The 20326-nt window shown below is 50.0% G+C and overlaps 1 protein-coding gene across 1 annotated transcript in view; it reads left to right on the top strand.

The window, feature by feature from the left end:
• The first annotated feature begins 28 nt into the window (after positions 1-28).
• SNX29 (sorting nexin 29) overlaps positions 29-20326 on the top strand; it is a 473054-nt gene continuing 452756 nt past the window's right edge. Inside the window, exon 1 of the mRNA XM_062180202.1 lies at positions 29-76. Within this exon, the coding sequence (XP_062036186.1) occupies positions 70-76 (7 nt within the window). The 5' untranslated portion in view covers positions 29-69. The remainder of the gene's footprint in view (positions 77-20326) is intronic.

The raw sequence follows: 20326 nt of genomic DNA on the forward strand, positions 1-20326 counted from the left end.
TGTCTGGAGCTCGGCGGCTGCAGAGGCGGCGGCGGCGGCGGCGCGGGCACCGGCGCGGGCAGCGGCATCATGAGCGGTGAGTGGCGCTCCCGCCGCCGTCACCCGCCCCAGCCGCCCCGACCCCCGCCGCTCCAGCCGCGCTCTCCGGCCCCCGTGTCCCGCTCGCTCGCAGTCCCCCGCCCCTTCGCTCCCGGCTTCTTGACCCCCGGCCATCGGCGCGCCGGTGCCCGGCCCCTGGCGCCCGCAGTTCTCTGACCTCCCGAGGCCGGGAGCGCCTGGTCCCCTGGCTCCTGTCGGTCAGTGACAGCCAGCTCTCGGACCCCTGCCGCCCAGTCCCGCCCAGTCCTCCAGTCCCCGTGCTCGGTGACCCCGGGTTCCGAGCCCCCCGAGGTCTCAGTCCCTCCCTGCGACCGGACCGCTGGGTCTCGGCTCCAGGCGCCGGGCCCCAGCCCCCAGGCGCTCCCCTGAGGCGGGCCTTGTCCCCGTCACTGCGGTCTCCTCAGACACCCCGCGGTCGCCGACCCCGGGACCCCCGTGCTCCCCAGACCACTCACTGCTCCGGCGCCCTCGGCTTCCCTCGGATGCCCCCCGCCTCTGTCCCCCGTGCTGTGCGGCTCCCCTCAGCATCGCCCTCTCTGTGCCTGGCTTTTACTTTCGGGTTTTTCTTTGCTCCTCCAGCCCCTTCCCTCCCATGCCTCTCCTGAACTCGGCGGCGGTGGTGGTGGGGAGGGGGGGTGTCTCTCCCGTCCTGTCCGAGGCTGAGCCCCTCTGGGCACCGCTGCCCTGCCCCTCCCAGCCCACACTTCTCCCCACTCGCGGGCGAGGGGCTGGTTTGCCGGAGGGGGTGTGGGCCGCGTTTCCTTGGGCTCCGTGTTCCTGAAGTTGGGCCCCTGCCCTGGGCTGCGTGCTCACCGTGCTTCCCCGCTGGTGTTTTGCTGCTAAGTCATTCCTGGGTGCTGTGTGTGGAGACGGGAGTGACTCAGGGATGCCTCTGTGGGATGTGGGCTTAGGAGGAGGACCCGCCTACCCTCGTGCTGAGCAGGGGTTTCTCGAGGCCCAGCCTCCAGTGCCCCTGGCCCTCGCCTTCTACCCAGTCATCTCTGGGGGGATCCACAGGAGGAGAGGCGCAAGGGATGCTGCTCTTCGCTTTTAACTTCCAGCTATATATATATATATATATATTTTTTTTTTTTCAAATGTGCCTTTGGTCTTTGCTGTGAAATCGATGTTCCTAGTGGGAGGTTCTCCTGGGCAGTGGCCCACCTTTTGTGGCCGAGGCAAGTTGGGGGAGACCCGATTCGGGTTTCTGATCTGGAACACGAGTGATATGGAGATGGAGATGGCATGTGCTGGCTTCCCCGAGGACGAAGCCCGGTGACAGTGCAGGCCGGGAGCCAGTCACCAAGGGTTCAGATCCTGGTTCTGTCCCGTAAAGCCGTGTGATGTAGAGTCGGTTGCTTGCCGTGCTGGAAGTCCCGGCACAGTGGGCATGTAACCTCGTGACGGTGTGGTAGGTTGGTGGGACTGAATCAGCGCTCAGCTAAGGTGGTCTCGGGAACTTAGGGCTGTTTTCTGTGAGGACCGTGTGTGGTGGAGTTGGGTTGTTTCTCGGCTCCGGTCTGGGACAAGGACTGGAACTCCGTGCTCTGGGGGTCTTTTTCTTTTTAATGTGACCTAGGGTCCCTGCCACAAACTCAGTTCTGGACCCCTCTGGTTTCTGCCTTCGTTGTGAAGATGAAATCGACAAGCCAGGAAAAGCTGATCAGTTTATCTTTCAAGGGGGGACTTAGTATAGTATCCGCATTTGGGAAGTTTTCAAATGTAATCTGCAGAGGTCTAAAGCCAAACAAATGATAAAGAGTCACCAACAAATGGCTTTTGAGGAAAAAGCTATAGGATGAAAGCCTTCAGGAGCGATTGTAGTTTAGGCAGAAAAAGTGGTCTGAGGGCATTTTTAAATGGTTTCAAGAGACTGTAGTTGGAAGTGGGTCATATTGATAATTGGCACAGGTGAGATAATGTGACATGGAAATAATTCCTCTTTTTTCTGCCCTTTCTTATTGTGGCAGAAAATTTTGAACATCGCACAAGTGGAGGGAGTGGTATGATTCACCCTTCTCCTGTGCCAGGCTCGGACAGTGATCATCTCATGACCGTTTCTTCCACATCCCTGCCTGCTTCCCACCCCTCTTCTCAGCTTATGTTGTAGCAAATCCCAAACATCGCATCATTTCACCCGTAAATATCTTTTTTTTTTTGACATGCAGAGTGGATAGTGAGAGAGAGAGAGACAGAGAGAAAGGTCTTCCTTTTTGCTGTTGGTTCACCCTCCAATGGCGGCTGCGGCCAGCACATCGCACTGATCCGAAGGCAGGAGCCAGGTGCTTCTCCTGGTCTCCCATGCGGGTGCAGGGCCCAAGTCCTTGGGCCATCCTCCACTGCCTTCCCGGGCCATAGCAGAGAGCTGGCCTGGAAGAGGGGCAACCAGGATAGAATCCAGTGTGCCGGCGCCGCAAGGTGGAGGATTAGCCTGTTAAGCCACAGCAGCGGCCTCACCCGTAAATATCTTACTATATGTCTCTTAAATTCAGGGACTGGGGCCTGCATTGTGGAGTAGTGGGTAAGGCTGCTGCCTTTGATGGTGGTCCTGGCTGCTCCACTTCCCACTCAGCTCTCTGCTAATGTACCTGGGAAGGCAGCAGGGGGTGGCTCCTGCACCCACAGAGTGCAGTGGGAGACCCAGACTAAACTTGTGGCTCCTGGCTTCGGACCAGCCCACCTTTAGCCATTGAGACCATTTGGGGAGTGAACCAGTACATGGAAGCTCTCTCTTTGTAACTCTGCCTTTCAAATAAATAAATAAATCTTTAAAAAAAAAATACAGAGACTCCTTAAACCCAAAAAGCTCAGTTCTATTATTAGTGCTATCAGAAATTGGCAATAATGCCTTAAAAACACCAAATATCCAATCAGTGTTCAAATTTCTATGATTATCTTAGGATTTTATTGCAAAGATTCTTTTAACTGTGGATCTCAGTAAAGTTTGAACACTGCGAATTTCTTTATCTTTTGATTTTTTTTAAAGATTTATTTATTGTTTGAAAAGTAGACCTACATATATAGAGAGAGGTAGAGAGATCTTCCATCTGCTGGTTCACTCCCCGAATGGCTGCCACAACGGGCCGGGCCAAAGCCAGGAGGCAGGAACTCTGTTAGGAAAAGAGTTGCAGATTGGTGCCTCCTCACTCGGGCACCATAAATGTTAGCAAAAGAGGCACAGAATAGAGGAGGCAGTGCACAAATTCACAGCCAGACCGAATTTATTCAGAGAAAATAAATTCGCGGAGGGGGGTGACCAACTGCGGGTGTACACATGGGGAACCCATGGCACAAGGCCCCGACCCCCAGGGCTAGGGTAGGGGGCAGCAGGCAGGGGTGAATTCCTGGAACTGGGCGGGGCCTTGGGAACCTGGGGAAGAATGCAGGGTGGATGTGAAGGCCTTAGGCTGTGAGACCCAACTGAGATCCAAGGGCAAAGAATACATTCCAGTGTTTATCTGTCCTTTGGACACCGAATGCAAATGGCTGAGGCTTATGTCTTTGTTCCATCAGACTCCATCCTGGTTTCCATCTGGGTTGCCAGGGCCCAAGCACTTGGGCCATCTTCTGCTGCTTTTCCAGGCATATTAGCTGGGAGCTGGATTGATAGTGGAAAGGCTGGGACTTGAACCTGCGTTCTTATGGGATGACTGCATTGCAGGCTGTGGCCCAATCCACTGTGCCACAACCCTGGCTCCTGATTTATCTTTTCAATTTTTTAAGTCTCCCCCTACTTCCTTATTTTTCAGTATTTTTTTTTTTTTTTTGTATTTTTCAGTGTATTCGCAGTATTGCAAACATTGTAAGCATCAGTTTTAGACTAACATAATCACTGACCCGAGAAAGAAACCTGGTCCCCAGTAGCAGTCATCCTTTGTCTGCCTTCTCCTCAGCCCCTGGCCACCACTAATTTGAAGTCTGTCTGGGTGGATTTGCCGGTTGTGGACACTTCTTACAAATGGAAGTTCTTGGGGGCCGGCGCTGTGGCACAGCGGGTTAATGCCCTGGCCTGAAGCGCCAGCATCCCATATGGGCGCCTGTTCAAGACCTGGCTGCTCCACTTTCGATCCATCTCTCTGCTATGGACTGGGAAAGCAGTAGAAGATGGCCCAAGTCCTTGGGCCCCTGCACCCACGTAGGAGACCCGGAGGAAGCTCCTGGCTCCTGGCTTTGGATCGGCACAGCTCTGGCCGTTGCAGCCAACTAGGGAGTGAACCAGCGGATGGAAGACCCCCCTCTCTCTCTCTCTGCCTCTCCTCTTTCTGTATAACTCTGACTTTCAAATAAATAAATCAGTCCTTAAAAAAAATGTGAGTTCTTCACGTGGCTTTTCTTTTTATTTATTTTTTATTTTTATTTTTTGACAGGCAGAGTGGACAGTGAGAGAGAGAGAGACAGAGAGAAAGCTCTTCCTTTACCATTGGTTCACCCTCCAATGGCTGGCGCACTGCGCTGATCCGAAGCCAGGAGCCAGGTGCCTCTCCTGGTCTTCCTTGCGGTGCAGGGCCCAAGCCCCTGGGCCATCCTCCACCGCACTCCCAGGCCACAGCAGAGAGCTGGCCTGGAAGAAGGCCAACTGGGACAGAATCCGGCACCCGGACCGGGACTAGAACCCGGTGTGCCGGTGCCGCAGGCGGAGGATTAGCCTATTGAGCCGTGGCGCTGGCCATGGCTCTTCTCAGTATGCTGTGCTTGAGGTTCGACCAGGTTGTAACATGTATCTGTGCTGAATTCCTTTTAATGGACAAATAACATTCTGTTGAATGGATCCTGCACATTCTGTGTATGCATTTGTCAACATGGTGGGCGCTTGGGTTGTTTCTGCTTTTTGGTTGTTGGGAATAATGTGAATGTTCACCTACAGGATTTTGTGTAGGTGTATGTTTTACTTCTCTTGATTACAGATCTAAGAGTGGAGTTGTTGGAGCATAAGGTGGCTCTGTTTAACCACTGGTGAGTGGTTGCGGCATTTTACATTCCCACCAGCAGTATTTAAGGGCTCTGGTTTCTTTCCATCCTCAGCAACACTCTTTGGTGGTAGGCATTCTGGGTGCGTGAAGCGGTATCTCTCTGTGGTTTTGATTTGTGTTTATAGAGATAGGTAGGTAGAGATCTTCTGTCTGCTGGTTCACTCCCCAAATGCCTGCACAGCTGGGTCTTGGCTAGGCCAAAGCCAGGAGCCAGGAATTCCATCTGGATCTCCATGTGGGTGGTAGGGGCCCAAGTTCCTGAACCATCATCTCCTGCCTCCCAGACACATTAGTGGGGAATCGGATTGGAAGTAGAGGAGCTGGGACTTGAACCTGAGCTGTGAATATGGGATGTGGGCATCCCAAGAGGCAGCTGAACCCACTACACCACGATGTCCATTCTTTCACGTGCTTTGGATCCTTTAGCTTCTTTGGGGAAAAATGTCTACTCACATCTTTTGTGTAGTTTCTCATTGGTTGTTTGTCTTTTTATTGTGACACTACAAGAATCGTATATGATTTCTGAATGTAAATCCTTTATCAGATACATTTATAAAACTTTCATCCAATTCTATATGTTGTTTTTCCACTTTCTTAACATTGCACAAAAGCACGAGATCCTTTCTTAAACTACATATTCCCCTTTCATCTCTCTCCTTTCCCTTTGCATTCTTTCTGTTGTTGTTGTTGCTAGAGGAAACACAGATAGTTATCCTTAGGATCCTTTGTAGGATTTTGCTGATTGCTTTTTAGGGGTGTGCCTTAACATGTTTCTCAGTCTCTTGTGTGTCCTGTAAATTGTCAATTAGAGTCTACTGTATTTTTGAGTTGAAAATGTTTGAGTCAGACTTCAGATGGGTTCAAGGTTGAATACATTAAGTGCACACAACCAGGAAGTGGAATGGCCCTAGGTGATGCATACACAAGATAAATGGGTGTCATGAGCCTGAAACAAGTAGGATGACCAAATAGGGAAGTGGAGACACATAACGTGGCGTGCTCCCGTGATGGAAAACATGGCAGTGTCTCAACATTACGCTCTGTAGAAAAAGGAGAGTGCAGAATTATACCTACATGTGTCCCTTGCTGCAAACAAAAGCACGCACACAGGGACCAGCGTTTGTGGATTTGGATATGTGCGTGGAAGTAAACAAATTGTCAGTAAGAAAGATGCCAATCACGCCCGTGTGGGAGCTTGTCCCAGGGTGGCAGTGGTCACAAGTGGTTTTCTTTGAAAAATTGAGCAGGTAGAAACATTTGGTCCTCAGCTTCTTCAGACTAAGGAATTCTGACTTCCAGAACATGCTTGTGTTGTTACTGGAAGAGTCGAACCTGTAGGGCCAGAGACTCCCTGTCACTCTCAAGCATTGTCCTTTGTGGGGCTTCACCTCTGGAGGTCCCTGATGCTCCTTTCAGGAGCCCTGCTATAGTTAGGAAGACACTGGAATCCCCGTTTCTAGGGTGTCGAAAACCGAGCCCAGAGAAGTAGAAGAATTTGTGTGCAACAGATGGGTTCTGTGGGCCTGATGGATTAGTTTTAGGCTAAGTGGGCGATTTGTTTGTTTTGGCAGCTTTTTTGTATTTTTCTGGGTAGTTGAAGGTCCTGGTTTCCTCCTTGGCATTGTCTGGCCTGAACTTGGAATCAAGAATCAGCTGAAAAGAGTGAATGGAAAAAGAATATTTGTGGTTTTTCATTCAAAGCAGAAAAGTGATATTATCAACATGTTTTTTCCTCATGAAGGCACTAGCTTGATCTTTCATGGCCGAATGTCAGAAGTAAGGGTTCTGAGGGGCCAGCGGTGTGGTTTAGTTAGTAAAGTTGCCACCTGTGGTGCCGGCATCCCATATGGGCCCTGGTTCTAGTCTCGGCTGCTCCTCTTCCAATCCAGCTCTCTGCTGTGACCTGGCAAAGCAGCAGAAGATGGCCCAAGTCCTTGGGCCCCTGTACCCATGGTGGGGACCCAGAGGAAGCTCCTTGCTCCTGGCTTCAGATTGGCCCAGCTCCAGCCATTGTGACCTTTTAGGGAGTGAACCAGCGGATGGAAGCCTTTCTCTCTCTTTCCCTCTCTCTGTCTGTGACTTTACTTCTCAAATACATAAATACATAAATAAATAAATCTTTAAAAAAAAAAAAAAAGGAGTAAGGGACACCAGCATTCCAGTTTGGAGCGTCGGTTCCTATCTGCTTCCTACCCAACTTCCTGTTAATGTGCACCCTGAGAGGCAGCAGGGGGCGGGGGAGCTCAAGTCCTCGGGTCCCTGCCACCCACGTGGGAGACCTGGATGGAGTTCCTGGCTCTTGGCACCTGCCTCGCTGTTGCAGCCATTTGGGGAGTGAACCAGTGACTGGATGATATCTATCTGTCTTTCCCTGTCTCTCTGTTGCTCTGCCTTAGTAATAAGTAAGTAAATAAATAAATAACTCTTTTATTTTTTATTTTAAACTAAGAATCCACCGTCAGCAAACCTGTGACCACTTCCTCTGTGAGCAAGTTGCAAGGGGCTCCGTCCTGCTGCGGTTGGCTCCTGCTTCTTGGTTTGCATGGCTCTCTCAGTCTTCTTAAAATTTGGAACTGAAATTCAAGATTTCTGGAGCATCTCTTAGTTCTGCCATTGTGCGCATACTGCAGATAAAGCCCCTTCCTCCTGACACAGGCTGTGTGTTCTCCGTGGCAGTGATACCTCCCCCAAGGGGTCGGGAATTGCTTCTCAGGGGAGACAGAAATGTCCTTTTCTGTATAAAGCACAGACCCGTGGCCTGTATAAACAGATGCATGTCACATCTGTGCTGTTAGCGCTTCAAGGTTGGGATGGGTAAAGGCTGAGAAACACTGAGACAGATTGAAGTAATTTTTTAAAAGGTTTATTTATTTATTTGAAGGTCAGAGTTACACAAAGAGAGAAGGAGAGGCAGAGAGAGAGAAAAAGAGGGAGAGAGATATCTTCCATCCTCTGGTTCACTCCCCAATTGGCCACAACAGCCAGAGCTGTGCTGATCCAAAGCCAGGGGCCAGGAGCTTCTTCCGGGTCTCCCACGCAGGTGCAGAAGCCCAGGATTTGGGCCATATTCTACTGCCTTCCCAGGCCATAGCTGAGAGCTAGATTGGAAATGGAACAGGTGGGACTTGAATGGGTGCCCACATAGGATGCCCCATCTGCTACACCACAGTGCTGGCCCAAACCGAAGTAGCTTTATCATTATCATATAAATGTGTATTTTGCTTTCATCCTAAATGATAATGTCACCTGATAACATTGCTTCCAGGTGTCCTGCTGCTGCCTTCCGTGGGCTGCACCTCTGTCATTTGGCATGGTGCACAGTTTGAGCTATGGGCTGCACTTGCATCAACTTAGCTTATCTTTCTCCTTTTCTCTCCCCCCCCTTTTTTTGAATTTCCCTTGTAAGTAATGATACAGTGAATATATTTTTTTGTGTTTTTTTTTTTTTTTGACAGGCAGAGTGGACAGTGAGAGAGAGAGAGACAGAGAGAAAGGTCTTCCTTTTGCCATTGGTTCACCCTCCAATGGCCGCCGCGGTAGCGCGCTGTGGCCTGCGCACTGCGCCGATCCGATGGCAGGAGCCAGGTGTTTCTCCTGGTCTCCCAGGGGGTGCAGGGCCCAAGGACTTGGGCCATCCTCCACTGCACTCCCGGGCCACAGCAGAGAGCTGGCCTGGAAGAGGGGCAACCAGGACAGGATCGGTGCTCCGACCGGGACTAGAACCCGGTGTGCCGGCGCCGCAAGGCGGAGGATTAGCCTAGTGAGCCGCGGTGCCGGCCGATACAGTGAATATTTTTTGCAAGGGAGTTTTATATCTTTGGGGTGACTTTCCAAAAGTAGCTTTAGCATCAAAATGTTAATCATTCCTGATTGCTTCCCCCGCAAAAGTGATTGTAGTGGTTTATTTATTTCTAATTTTTCAAGATTTATTAATTTATTTGAAAGGCAGAGTTGAAATGGGAGAGGTGGGGTTTAATTATTCCATGTTCTTGCACCTTCTGTTTAGAGAAGCATTTAAGCATAGACATGTACATGGTGCACAGAGAGTTTATTTAAAAGGTGAGAAAGTGAACACGCACACGCGTGGGTGTGGTTGAGGAGTGGAGTGGGCCCGGGTGAGAAACGGGTGTGGGAAGGGAAGCAGAGGGCAGCTCAGTACCTCCTTTAGCCTTGGTCTCTGAGTACTTCTCAGTACCTCCTTTGATGAGGTTCTGTGGATACCCCCATAAAATTCCACATGTAGTAAATACACATATTTACATGGTGATGAAATCTATCTATCTATACACATTCCCAGGTCCTGATGAAAATAGGGCATCCCTGGAAGGGGGTGTTCAGATGAACAAATAGAATAGAATTACATGGGGCCGGGAGCTTGTGGTTTGTGATCTCCAGTTCAGCTAGGTACCTTATCTTGTATCAGTGACAGAAGTGGAATGTGGGGAGGAGACAGAGAAAGAGAGAGAGAGAGAGAGAGAGAGAGAGAGAGAGAGAGAGATCTTCCATTTGCTGATTTATTCCACAAATGCCCACAATAGCCAGGGCTTGGCCAGGCTGGAGCCAGGAACTGCAGTGGGTCTCCCCTGTGGGTAGCTGGGACCAGGTTCTTGGGCAGTCATCCATTGCCTCCCAGGTGCCTTGTCAGGAAGTGGATCCAAAGCCTGGAGGAGCTGGTACTCAAACCAGGCTCTTTGGTATGGATGTACACATCCCAAACCACAGCCCAGTTGCTGGGCCACAATGCCTGCTCATTTTTTACTGATTTTGTTTGCTGCCAGTAAGAATGAGGGCTGCAGAGGCAGCAGGGACTGGCCAGAATTTCTGGTTCATCATTTGGAAAACCTTTTTTGGACCCTGTTTTGGCACCTCCTCTGCCATTCAGCAAGGGGCTATTACTGTTAGTGGAGATGACTGGAATATAGGTTCTTGTCTTCCTGCAAGAAAAAATTCAGGCCTGAGACCGAGTAGTGGGAAGCGAGGTAGCAAGGTTTAATGGAGCAAGGCATCTGTCAGAATGGATGGGACCCCCTGCAGTCAGAATCAGTGTCAGTTACCAAAAGCTGGGTCCCTGTCTCTGGTGTCAATCAAACTAAGGAGGACAGGGTTTTGGGGTGAAGGAAAGATGAGAGCATCGCAGACTGCTGCTCTGTGGGATGAGGGTATTTGTGGGCTTACGAAGGAGTTATAAGGAAGAGGTGCTGGCGTGGCAAAATCACAATGGAGCTGCAGGTCTGTGGTGTCAGGTGTCATGGCTTGTCACCAGATAGATGGCATGCATCCTTCTCTGTCTCCTCATGTGGTCCTTGAGGCCCACAGGTGGTGAGACCAGGTTCTCCGGCTCTGGAAAAGAACCTGTGTTCTTTCAGTCTGTCCCTTTGGACATGGTGGGAAGCCAGCAGTCCAGCCCTGAAGCATCAGCTTCCCGGCTTTGCACTACATGAGTAAAGATTGTCTGCTTCTGTTGACACCCGGTTATGTGCCCAGGCTGGGGTAAGCAAGGTTACATAGTAAGTGAGGGTACATAGCTCGACAGAGAGAATAAACCTGAGTGGGCAGGCAGGCAGGTGTCTCAGCCGAGGGCTGGGAGCTGAGAGCTCTGGGAGCTGAGAGCAGTGCACTTGCGAGGCCTGGTGGGCGTCTCAGGAAGGGACGGAGAGTGCAGTGTGTCTACAGCCTGGGGCGCCTGAGGGAATGGGGTCCAGGTCTTCTGACCAGTTCTCCCTCCCCTCACCCTCTTCTCTTGGGCAGGGTGTTTGCTGGGTGTGAAATAGGTAAGATTCCGCCCAAGGTTTTATTAGCCAGTGTTATCAAACTGGGTGGTCCACTTGGCGCTGGGCAGGGAGGATTCTGCTAGGGATGCTTTCCTTTGCCGGGAAGGCTGGGACCACCTATAAAGTTATCGAGGTGTGGGCAGGACTGTGCAGTGTCTAACACTAGGCTGCTTCCCAGGTGTATTTCCAAGGCTGCTAGATGCTGCTACATTCCTTTCTGCAGGTGCTTTGTCTTCCTTAGGTGCTTCTCACACGCATGGGCTCATTTCTGTCCTACACCTGACATTCCCTTTGGTGTCTTGGAGCAGATTGAGTGGACATAGCCGAAACAGTTTTGTTGGAGTAATGCTGGATATGTTAGCCGGGTCTCTTTTCAATTGGATGTGGCAGGTGATCAGACTGATCCAACAACATGGAGTTTGTCATATCCTCTAATGGTCTGAGCCAAGACCTAAGGAGGCAGATGACTCCCAGGAAAGGTGAGAACTGGTTGTTGCTGAGGCCAGAGGAGCTGTGAGGGAGCAGGTTTCTGTGGAGGTGCAGCTGTTGGAAGCTTCCAGCAGGGAGTGAGGACCCTGTCCTTGTCCTGACTTTGCTGTTGGTTCAGGAGCCTTCAGAGGCCTGGGGGTAGTGCTTCCTCTACCCACCCCAGAGCACCTGCCTCTGGGGAGGGAACAGTTCCCGCTCCCATTCTATTTTTCTTTTCTTTCATCTGCCTGTTTTCTCTCCCAACTTAAAAAAAAAAAAAAATCAGAAAGCCAAATGACATTAAAGACTGTTGTGAAAACTTAGAATGTGCCTATAAATATACCTTGTAGCACATTAAATATTTAGATTTTTAGGAATTCTACTTCTGTCTTTGTTCAAAGTATATGTCTGCATTTTACACAGTTGCATGAGCCTGCCTTTGACTTGGTTGTTTCCACTTAAGGTATAGTATTTATCAATGTTCCTTCTCTTCACAATGATGATAAAAAGTAGCCTAACATTCTGCCAAACTGATGTAAGGCAGTTAGTTAACTTCCTTCTATTGTAGCAGAAAAGGGTAAATTCCATTTCTGATGTTCTAGGGCAGGCCTGATGAAGGTTTGTGTGAAGGGCTACATAGTAACTGTTTTCTGCTTTGTGGGTCATCTGGCCTCTGCTCCAGAGCCTCATCTCTGTTATTGTAGTGGGAAGGCAGCCACAGGCAACAGGTAAATGAAGGGAGGTGGATGAGTTCCAATAAAACTTTATTTAGAAAGACAGGCAGCAGCTGGATTTGCCTTAGGGGCTGGCTTAATGCCTGACTGCTGTTCCAGGACACAGCGTGTAAGGTTTGGTGCTCACCATGCGTGTTTAAGGCGTGTTCAAGGCGGCGGTGGGTTGCAGTGGAGAAAGCTTCTGATGCAGACATCCCTGGATTTAAACTCCCTCTGAGGGTAGCTGGACCGCCTATCGGATGTAACAGAAATCTAAGCAGATAATGAGTGTGTAGTACCTTACTCAGTGCCTGGAGGGTAGAGGGATTGGTGAAATAGCTATTGCTTCCTTTTCTTGTCATTTCCTCCTGTATCCTTGGCTTAATTTCCAAAGTGTCAAAAAGGCGTCTTGATATTTTGTAGCTTTTGCTTTTCAAAACTTACCATACCTGTAAATTGCTGCCAGTGAATATACCTGATACAGCTTTATCAGCCCTGGAGAATTTAATGCTAAATGTTTCTTGGGTACTTTAGTAGTTAAGTAGTGGTGACAGGTGATGCTTATTAGTATATAATTTGCATCTCTAATCATGAGGGAAGATACCCTTTCTCTTCAAGATATTTGCATACTGCCATTTTAGTTTTATTTTTTCCCCTATAGCAGGAATTAGCCACTTGTTTTGTAAATAAAGTTTTATTGGAACAAAGCCACACCCATTCATTTACTATTGTCTGTGGCTGCTTTCTTTCTTTCTTTTTTTTTTTTTTAAAAAAACTTCTATTTAATGAATATAAATTTCCAAAGTACAGCTTATGGATTACAATGGCTTCCCCCCAAAAAACTTCCCTCCCACCCTCAACCCTCCCCTTTCCCGCTCCCTCTCCCCTTTCATTCACATCAAGATTCATTTTCAATTCTCTTTATATACAGAAGATCAGTTTAGTATATATTGAGTAAAGATTTCAACAGTTTGCCCCCACATAGTAACACAAAGTGAAAAATACTGTTGGAGTACTAGTTATAGCATTAAATCACAATGTACAGCACATTAAGGACAGAGATCCTACATGATATTTTTAAAAATTGATTAATTTTCTATGCAATTTCCAATTTAAAACCAAGTTTTTAAAAAAATTTTCAATTATGTTTATATACGGAAGATTGATTCAGTATATACTAAGTAAGGATTTCATCAGTTTGCACCCACACAGAAACACAAAGTGTAAAAATACTGCTTCAGTACTGGTTGTAGCATTACTTCACATTAGACAACACATTAAGGACAGATCCCACATGAGACGAAAGTACACAGTGACTCCTGTTGATGATTTAACAATTTGACACTCTTGTTTATGGCGTCAGTAATCTCCCTAGGCTCTAGTCATGAGTTGCCAAGGCTATGGAAGCCTTTAGGGTTCGCCGACTTCGATCTTATTCTGACAGGGTCATAGTCAAAGACCTTCAGAGAAAGGTACCTCCTTCTTTGATGGCCCCATTCTTTCCACTGGGATCTCACTTGCAGAGATCTTTCATTTAGTTTTTTTTTTTTTTTTTTTTTTTTTTTTTTTTGCCAGAGTGTTTTGGCTTTCCATGCCTACAATACTCTCATGGGCTCTTCAGCCAGATCCGAATGCCTTAAGGGCTGATTCTGAGGCCAGAGTGCTATTTAGGATATCTGCCATTCTATGAGTTTGCTGTGTCTCCTGCTTCCCATGTTGGATCGTTCTCTCCCTTTTTTATTCTATCAGTTAGTATTAGCAGACACTAGTCTTGTTTGTGTGATCCCTTTGACTCTTAGACCTATCAGTGTGATCAATTGTGAACTGAAATTGATCACTTGGACTAGTGAGATGGCATTGGTACATGCCACCTTGATGGGATTGTATTGGAATCCCCTGGCACATTTCTAACTCCACCATTTGGGGCAAGTCGTCTGTGGCTGCTTTCACAGTGCAGTGGCAGAACTGAGTAACTGTGAGGGAAACTGAATGGCCTGCAGTGCCCAAAATACTTAACTGTTTTGCTCTTTACAGAGAATGTTTGCTGACCGCTGCTCTGGAGCCAGTTGTCTTCCCCATTCTTTGCTTCTTTGTGCATCTGCTGTTGCCTTGGTCTTTGATCTTAGACATCACAGAGCCCGTCTGCCTCCAGCAGAGCCCGCCGCTTCCCACTGTATAGTGCTGGATGTTCTTTCTTTTTTTTTTTTGACAGGCAGAGTGGACAGTGAGAGAGAGAGACAGAGAAAGGTCTTCCTTTGCCGTTGGTTCACCCTCCAATGGCCACCGCGGTTGGCGCGCTGCGGCCGGCGCACCGCACTGATCCGATGGCAGGAGCCAGGTGCTTCTCCTGGTCTCCCATGGGGTGCAGGGCCCAAACACATGGGCCATCCTCCATTGCACTCCCTGGCCACAGCAGAGAGCTGGCCTGGAAGAGGGGCAACCGGGACAGAATCCGGTGCCCCAACCAGGGCTAGAACCTGGTGTGCCGGCGCCGCAAGGCGGAGGATTAGCCTGTTGAGCCACGGTGCCGGCCCAAAGTGCTGGATGTTCTGTCCCTTCCTCGTGGCCCTTCTGTATCACTTGGCCCTGCAGTGCTGGGAGGCAGTGCCCTGGATTTGGGGAAGAATGTTCAGTCACCCCACTGCCTCATTGTGCTCAGTCCTTGCCCTAGCGGCTTCTGGCCCTGTCTGCTTAAAGCGCCGCTTGGAGACCCACAGAAGTGTGTCCCACAGGAGTCTTGATTGAACAGTTGCCCTGCTCTTGTGAGTGGGGCTCAGGAATGCCAGCTCAGCAAGGCAGGCTACAGCCCATCGCCTTCTGGCTTATGGTTTCCCAACATCCTAGACCTGTGTGCCCCTGCGGGACTCTTGGTAATAAGAAGGTAATAGTTGAGCCATCCATCTGCAGGTTGGTTTTCTTTGATGGCACTTTGTAGAGGGAGCCCGCTCTCTGTATAAAGTTGAGCCATTGGGGCCAGCTCTGTGGTGTAGCAGGTAAAACCAGCCGGCATCCCATATGAACGCCTATTCAAGTCCCTGTTGCTCCACTTCTGATCCAGCTCTCTGCTATGGCCTAGGAAAGCAGTAGAAGATGGCCCAAATCCTTGGGCCCCTGCACCTGTGTGGGAAGACCTGGAGGAAGCTCCTGGCTCCTGGTTTCTGATCAGTGCAGCTCTGGCTGTCGCGGCCAATCGGGGAGTGAACCGGCGGATGGAAGACCTCTCTCTCTCTCTGCCTCTCCTTCTCTCTGTGTCTAAATTTGACTTTTAAATAGAATAATCTTAAAAAAAAAAAAAAAAGTTGAGCCATCCGGTGGGGTGAGTTAGCTTGGTGCTGTTGAGTTTGGAAGGATAAGCTGTGGAGCAGAGTGCTGGGTTTGTCAGCTGCTCCTTGGGCAAACAGATCAATGTCTCTGATTCCCAGTTTCTTCATCTGCTACAAGTGGGCTGCGAGCGTCCACCTTGCAGGTTCATGTGAAGGTCAAATGTGTACCTCAGGACAGCAAATTGGCGGCTGACCTGGCCCCTACATGTGTGGTGCTTGCATGCAGAGCCAGCCAGAAAGCTGCCCTAGATGGAGTATAAGTAGGCACCGACTAACAGGCTTTACAGTGTGGGGTTTTAGCCTCTTTTGTAAAACTCACTGATGGGGCAGTTGCTAGTACTATGTGAGGTTCCTGCAGCGGGAGCCAAGTAGCTGCCTTCCCTGCAGGGCACCTGCCCAGCCCACAGCCTCCACCTGACCTTGTTTTCTGCTTCCCTGCCCACCGATCTCATTTCCATTCTCCCCGGACCCGGTAGGCCCCGGACGGTCCAGTCTTGTTTGTGTCCCTGGCAAATGTTGAGCGGCCCTCCTCCATCTCATTTGCTTCCTTCCCGTTTCTGTTTTTGGGATGTCATGAATTTTCACCAGTGGGGTACGAATGAACGAACAGCAGCAACAACACGAGACTCGTCACTGAGCCAGTAACGCCAGGCAGCCCCTGCGGCTGCACGTGTACCAATGACAAGTGACGCACCTGTCCTCTGCAAGGCTGTGTGTGGGATTGTGGTTAGGGGCTGAGGGAACATGGGACCGTGGTTAGGAAGCGGGCCTAGTCCGCAGCCTGCTGGGAACTTGGACTTGCAGCTCTCTACCTGCGGTGTGGCTGTAGTGTCTGGAAACACAGACAGTGCTGTTTTCATTTTTAACCCCCCTCTGCCTCCACTGCTGTTAGGGCAATGGTCCGTTAAATCCAGCCCCAGGCCTGTGGTTCAATGCATTGTCCGCGGCTGCTTTCCCGCTGCAGTGGCCAGGGTGTGGAGTTACCGCCTCCAATACTGACTCTCTGGCTGTCTGCAAACCTTGCTGTTTCTAGGGTATGCGACAGGTGCCGGTGTGTACAGTGGAAATCAGAAGCACAAGGCCCCTGCAGCTTGGTAGACAAGTCTTGCAGGCATGTTGAGTGGACCACATAATAGCACTGTGTATCCTGTAACAGCAATAAGTCCTTTACCGTCTATTCATCTGTGCTTCTACATGTTCTGGCCACTGTGTGGATAATTCAGTGCGGGGCGGAGAGCAGAGCACAAGGCCAGAGCCAGAACAGCAGTGGGGCAGGGGTGGCTCCTGCAGGGCCTGGTGGTTCTTGTGAAGAAAGAACCATGCTGGACAGGACTGCAGAGCTACGGGGTCTGAGCTGGAGGGGCATGTGGGAGCAAGGCATGGTGCTTATTAAATTTGGGCCACAGATGACATCCATACAGCTGTTGGGATTGTAGAGACGAGAAGGAAAAATTGACGATGTGGGAGAAAGAGGGACAATTGCTGGAGCCAGTTCTTGAGCATCTGAGAGGCACTGGGATTCAGAGCGCAAGTGGAGGTTCAGCTGTTTGGCTTCTCAGAGCCTCAGTTTCATCATCTGTGAAATGGGACAGTCAGACCTACTTCATGCCTGCGGTACTGCTGACATTTTGACTGAGGCAGTTTTTGGTTGTGTGTGGGTGGCACCCTGTGTACTGCGGGATGTTCTAGTAGTGTGTCTAGTCTCTCTACCTGTTAGATACTGGTAGCCAGCCTCCCACTTATGATAACCAGAAACTTCTGTGGCTGTTGCTGAGTGTTCCCAGTGTGTGTGTGTGTGTGTGTAAGCACCCTGAGAATTGCTTATCTACACCCCACTCCAGGGAGGGGTTCCTTATGAGTAAACCTCTTTGGACCCCCCCTTACCCGAGTGTGTGTGCCGTCTTCTGTTAGGACCTCCTAGGATCACACAGGCAGGCTTCTCTCAGTGTAATGAAAAATCTGGAAGTGATTAGGGATGGTTTTCCTGTTATTCCATGTGCGCCTGGGTGCCTTCTGGAGCTGTCTCATCCTTCCCTTGGGGGAATCCTACTGCACCTGTTCCTTTGTCTGGGAATGTTCCCTTGGCCAGAGCCTACCTGTCGTAATCTTTCTTGCAATGAGGGGAAAGTCACATGACCTAGAATTAACCATTGATTGACAACGAGCAGTTCAGTGACAGGTAGTGCGCGGGCACTACTGTGTAGTCACCACCTCTGTCTCGTCCCAGAGGAAGCCCCGGATGCACTAAGCAGGTGTACCTGATCTACACACACCCCAGGCAGTCACTTTTGTGCGTTCTGTCTGAAAATTTACCTCCACGGTCCTTCCCATGTTTGAAAGCACAGCTCAAGTTCTTGCTTTTGCAGGATGGCAGGGTGCTGTGGTGGGGAGGAACACGTGCCTAACAGTCAGGGAGCCCGGGGGCTCTGTCTCTGCTGCGTGACCGTCGGCTGACTTCCTGGCACACAGTAGGCACTCAAGCACCAGAGCTTCCTTTTTCTTTTCTTCCTCATACCTGCTTAGTGCATTGCAAGGCTCTCACAGTCAGCCTTAGATCAGAGAAATGCCTGGCCGGACTTTGCCTCTGCAGCTGCATGGAGAAGCAGTGAGATCGCACTGTTGAACCATGTGGCTGGGGCCCTCTGTGGAATGAGCCCCATATATTTTAAATTTAAATTTTATTTATTTATTTATTTAATTTTTACCACTTTCTTCTACTTGACAGAGTGACAAAGAGAGATAGACATAGAGAGACAGAGACAGATCTTCTATCCACTGGTTCACTCTCTAAATGCCCACAATAGCCAGGGCTGGGCCAGACAAATGCCAGGAGCCCAGAAACCCATCCAGGTTTCTCACGTGGGTAGCAGAGACTGAAGTACTTGGACCATCTGCTGCGTCCCAGGATGCATCAGCAGGAAGCTGGCTCAGGAAACGAGCATCCGGGACTCTAAGTGGCCCTCTGATAGGGGGTGGGCGTGTGGTGGTCCCCAGCAGCAGCTTAGCTTAACCTGATGTGTCACAGCTCTGTCCCAGGACCCGCGTTTTCCTGGACCTAGGGTAACAAAAGGAAGATGCCTGTCTGCATCCCGCTTGTCCCCCTCTGCACATGCCAGGGACTCTCACCTTTTCACCCACATGGCAGCAACTTGAGGGCTCAGGTTGGGTGGCTTTACCTGAGCTTTGGAAACAAGGTACCTAGTTGAGGGGACTTCTAGGAGCCAGATGTCTAGGATGCCAACAAAATAGTAATGGTAGCTAATATGTATGTATTAGAGTGCTTAGAATATGCTAGACACTGGTCTAGGTGATCATGTACAGTCACTTCAGGGCTCTCGGAGGGCGGCTGTCTGATGAGGAGCCTAGGCAGAGAGGTTAAGGAATTTCTTCCCGATCCCATGGCTGGTGGAGGATTTGAACCACAGCCCTCGGATCCCTAACTTCTCTCTTTTCTCTCTAGGATGTTACTATATAACTCGAGTGGGGCATCCTGGCAGAAACCTAGAGTTTTGTGATAAAAGTTAACGTAGGTCTCAGGGATCTTAAACATGAAATTAAACATTAGAGCTTGAGGTTGCTAAACATTAACGATTTTTGTTTTTTTCCACCTGCATTGGTGATTCCTGAGTTACAGTTAGGGGATGACTGGGTTTCTCAGACGGGTTTGGGGATCCCTGGAGGGATCCCGTGGGCACCTTTACATTTTCTAGTTTCATTCTGATGGTGATGCACCAATAATGAAAAAAAAATCCTGGTTTCTGCTGTGGGCTTGGGCCTCTCCTGGAGAAAGGAGGAAGCTGGAAGGCTGGGCTTGGTTGCTTGATTGTCACCAAGAAGTGGCTCCTGAACGTGCAGAGGGCTGGGAGGGTAGATTTGCTGCAGAGGTTGAGGGTGGGCAGGGTTTAGCGTTGGCCGAGCCAGGAGCCAGTGGACTCGGAGTCGACCACTTCCGTGGCTCTATCCTTAGGAAAGGCCTTTTCGTTACTGAGCCTCAGTCCTCTCTGTTGAATGGAACTTTTCCTTCTTTGCAAGGGTTGAAGTAAATCAGTCACCTAATGACTTAGCCTGCAGTTGGGGCTTAGTAACCAGGCAGCTGCCCCTTGCTTCTGTCGGGTGGCCGCGTGCTGGAAGCTGGAGGACTCTTCTGCTTCCTGGCGTGGGTGCTGCTTTCTGTGGGCCTCACCTGGGGAGAGAAGAGAACGTTGATTGTTTGGCTTGCCGCAGAGTCCTCACATTTGCAGACTGCAGACTGAAGAGGGCATGATCTCTTGTAGAAACCAGTGCCCCAAGAAGGGAAGTCATTGTCCCTGTCACGTGGCCAGCAGGGGTCTGGGCTTGGGTGAGAACTCAGGCCTTTTGACTTCCCACTCAGTGCTTCTCCCCCAACTCCTCAGTGCCAGGGGCCTCTCTGGGCGTCTCCTGCAGTTGACAAGTGGTCCTGAGGCCACCCGTGCTCTCTGTGTCCTATCTCTTAAGCGCTGTTCAGGGCTCAGGTGGCCACGGGTGCTCTTTCTGTGGTCAAGATTGTCTCTCGAGGTTGCTTGTCAGCTGTCGGGAGAGCGCAGCGAGGGAGGGTGAGCTTCTGGGCTGTACCTGCCGAACCTCAGGCTGTTTTCATATCGAGCCCAAGTTCTTTCCCCATCACGAAGTAAAGGAGAGGAGGCTGCCGACATTTCTTGTAGAACAAACTGTAGAGCAAATCCTACAGAAAATATGAAGGAACGCTGTATGCATCTGGCGGGATGGGTGCTAACTCATTGCTGTCCTAGTGTGGTCAGGAGCCCGGAGCCCCAGCAGCACCTGGGAGCTTGTGTGTACAGACCTGCAGACCCCACCCTCAATCTTTTGAGTCAGAACCTACCTTTTAGGAGATCCCCAGGAGATCTGCATACGCACGAGAGTTTGAGAAGCACAGCATTAAAAAATGATCAGTGGTGAGACGGTGGAGATTTTAGTGTTCTTTGTACATTTCCCCCTGATTT

This window comes from Lepus europaeus, chromosome 21 (genome assembly GCF_033115175.1).
Source record: "Lepus europaeus isolate LE1 chromosome 21, mLepTim1.pri, whole genome shotgun sequence".
In the NCBI taxonomy this organism is placed as follows: domain Eukaryota; kingdom Metazoa; phylum Chordata; class Mammalia; order Lagomorpha; family Leporidae; genus Lepus; species Lepus europaeus.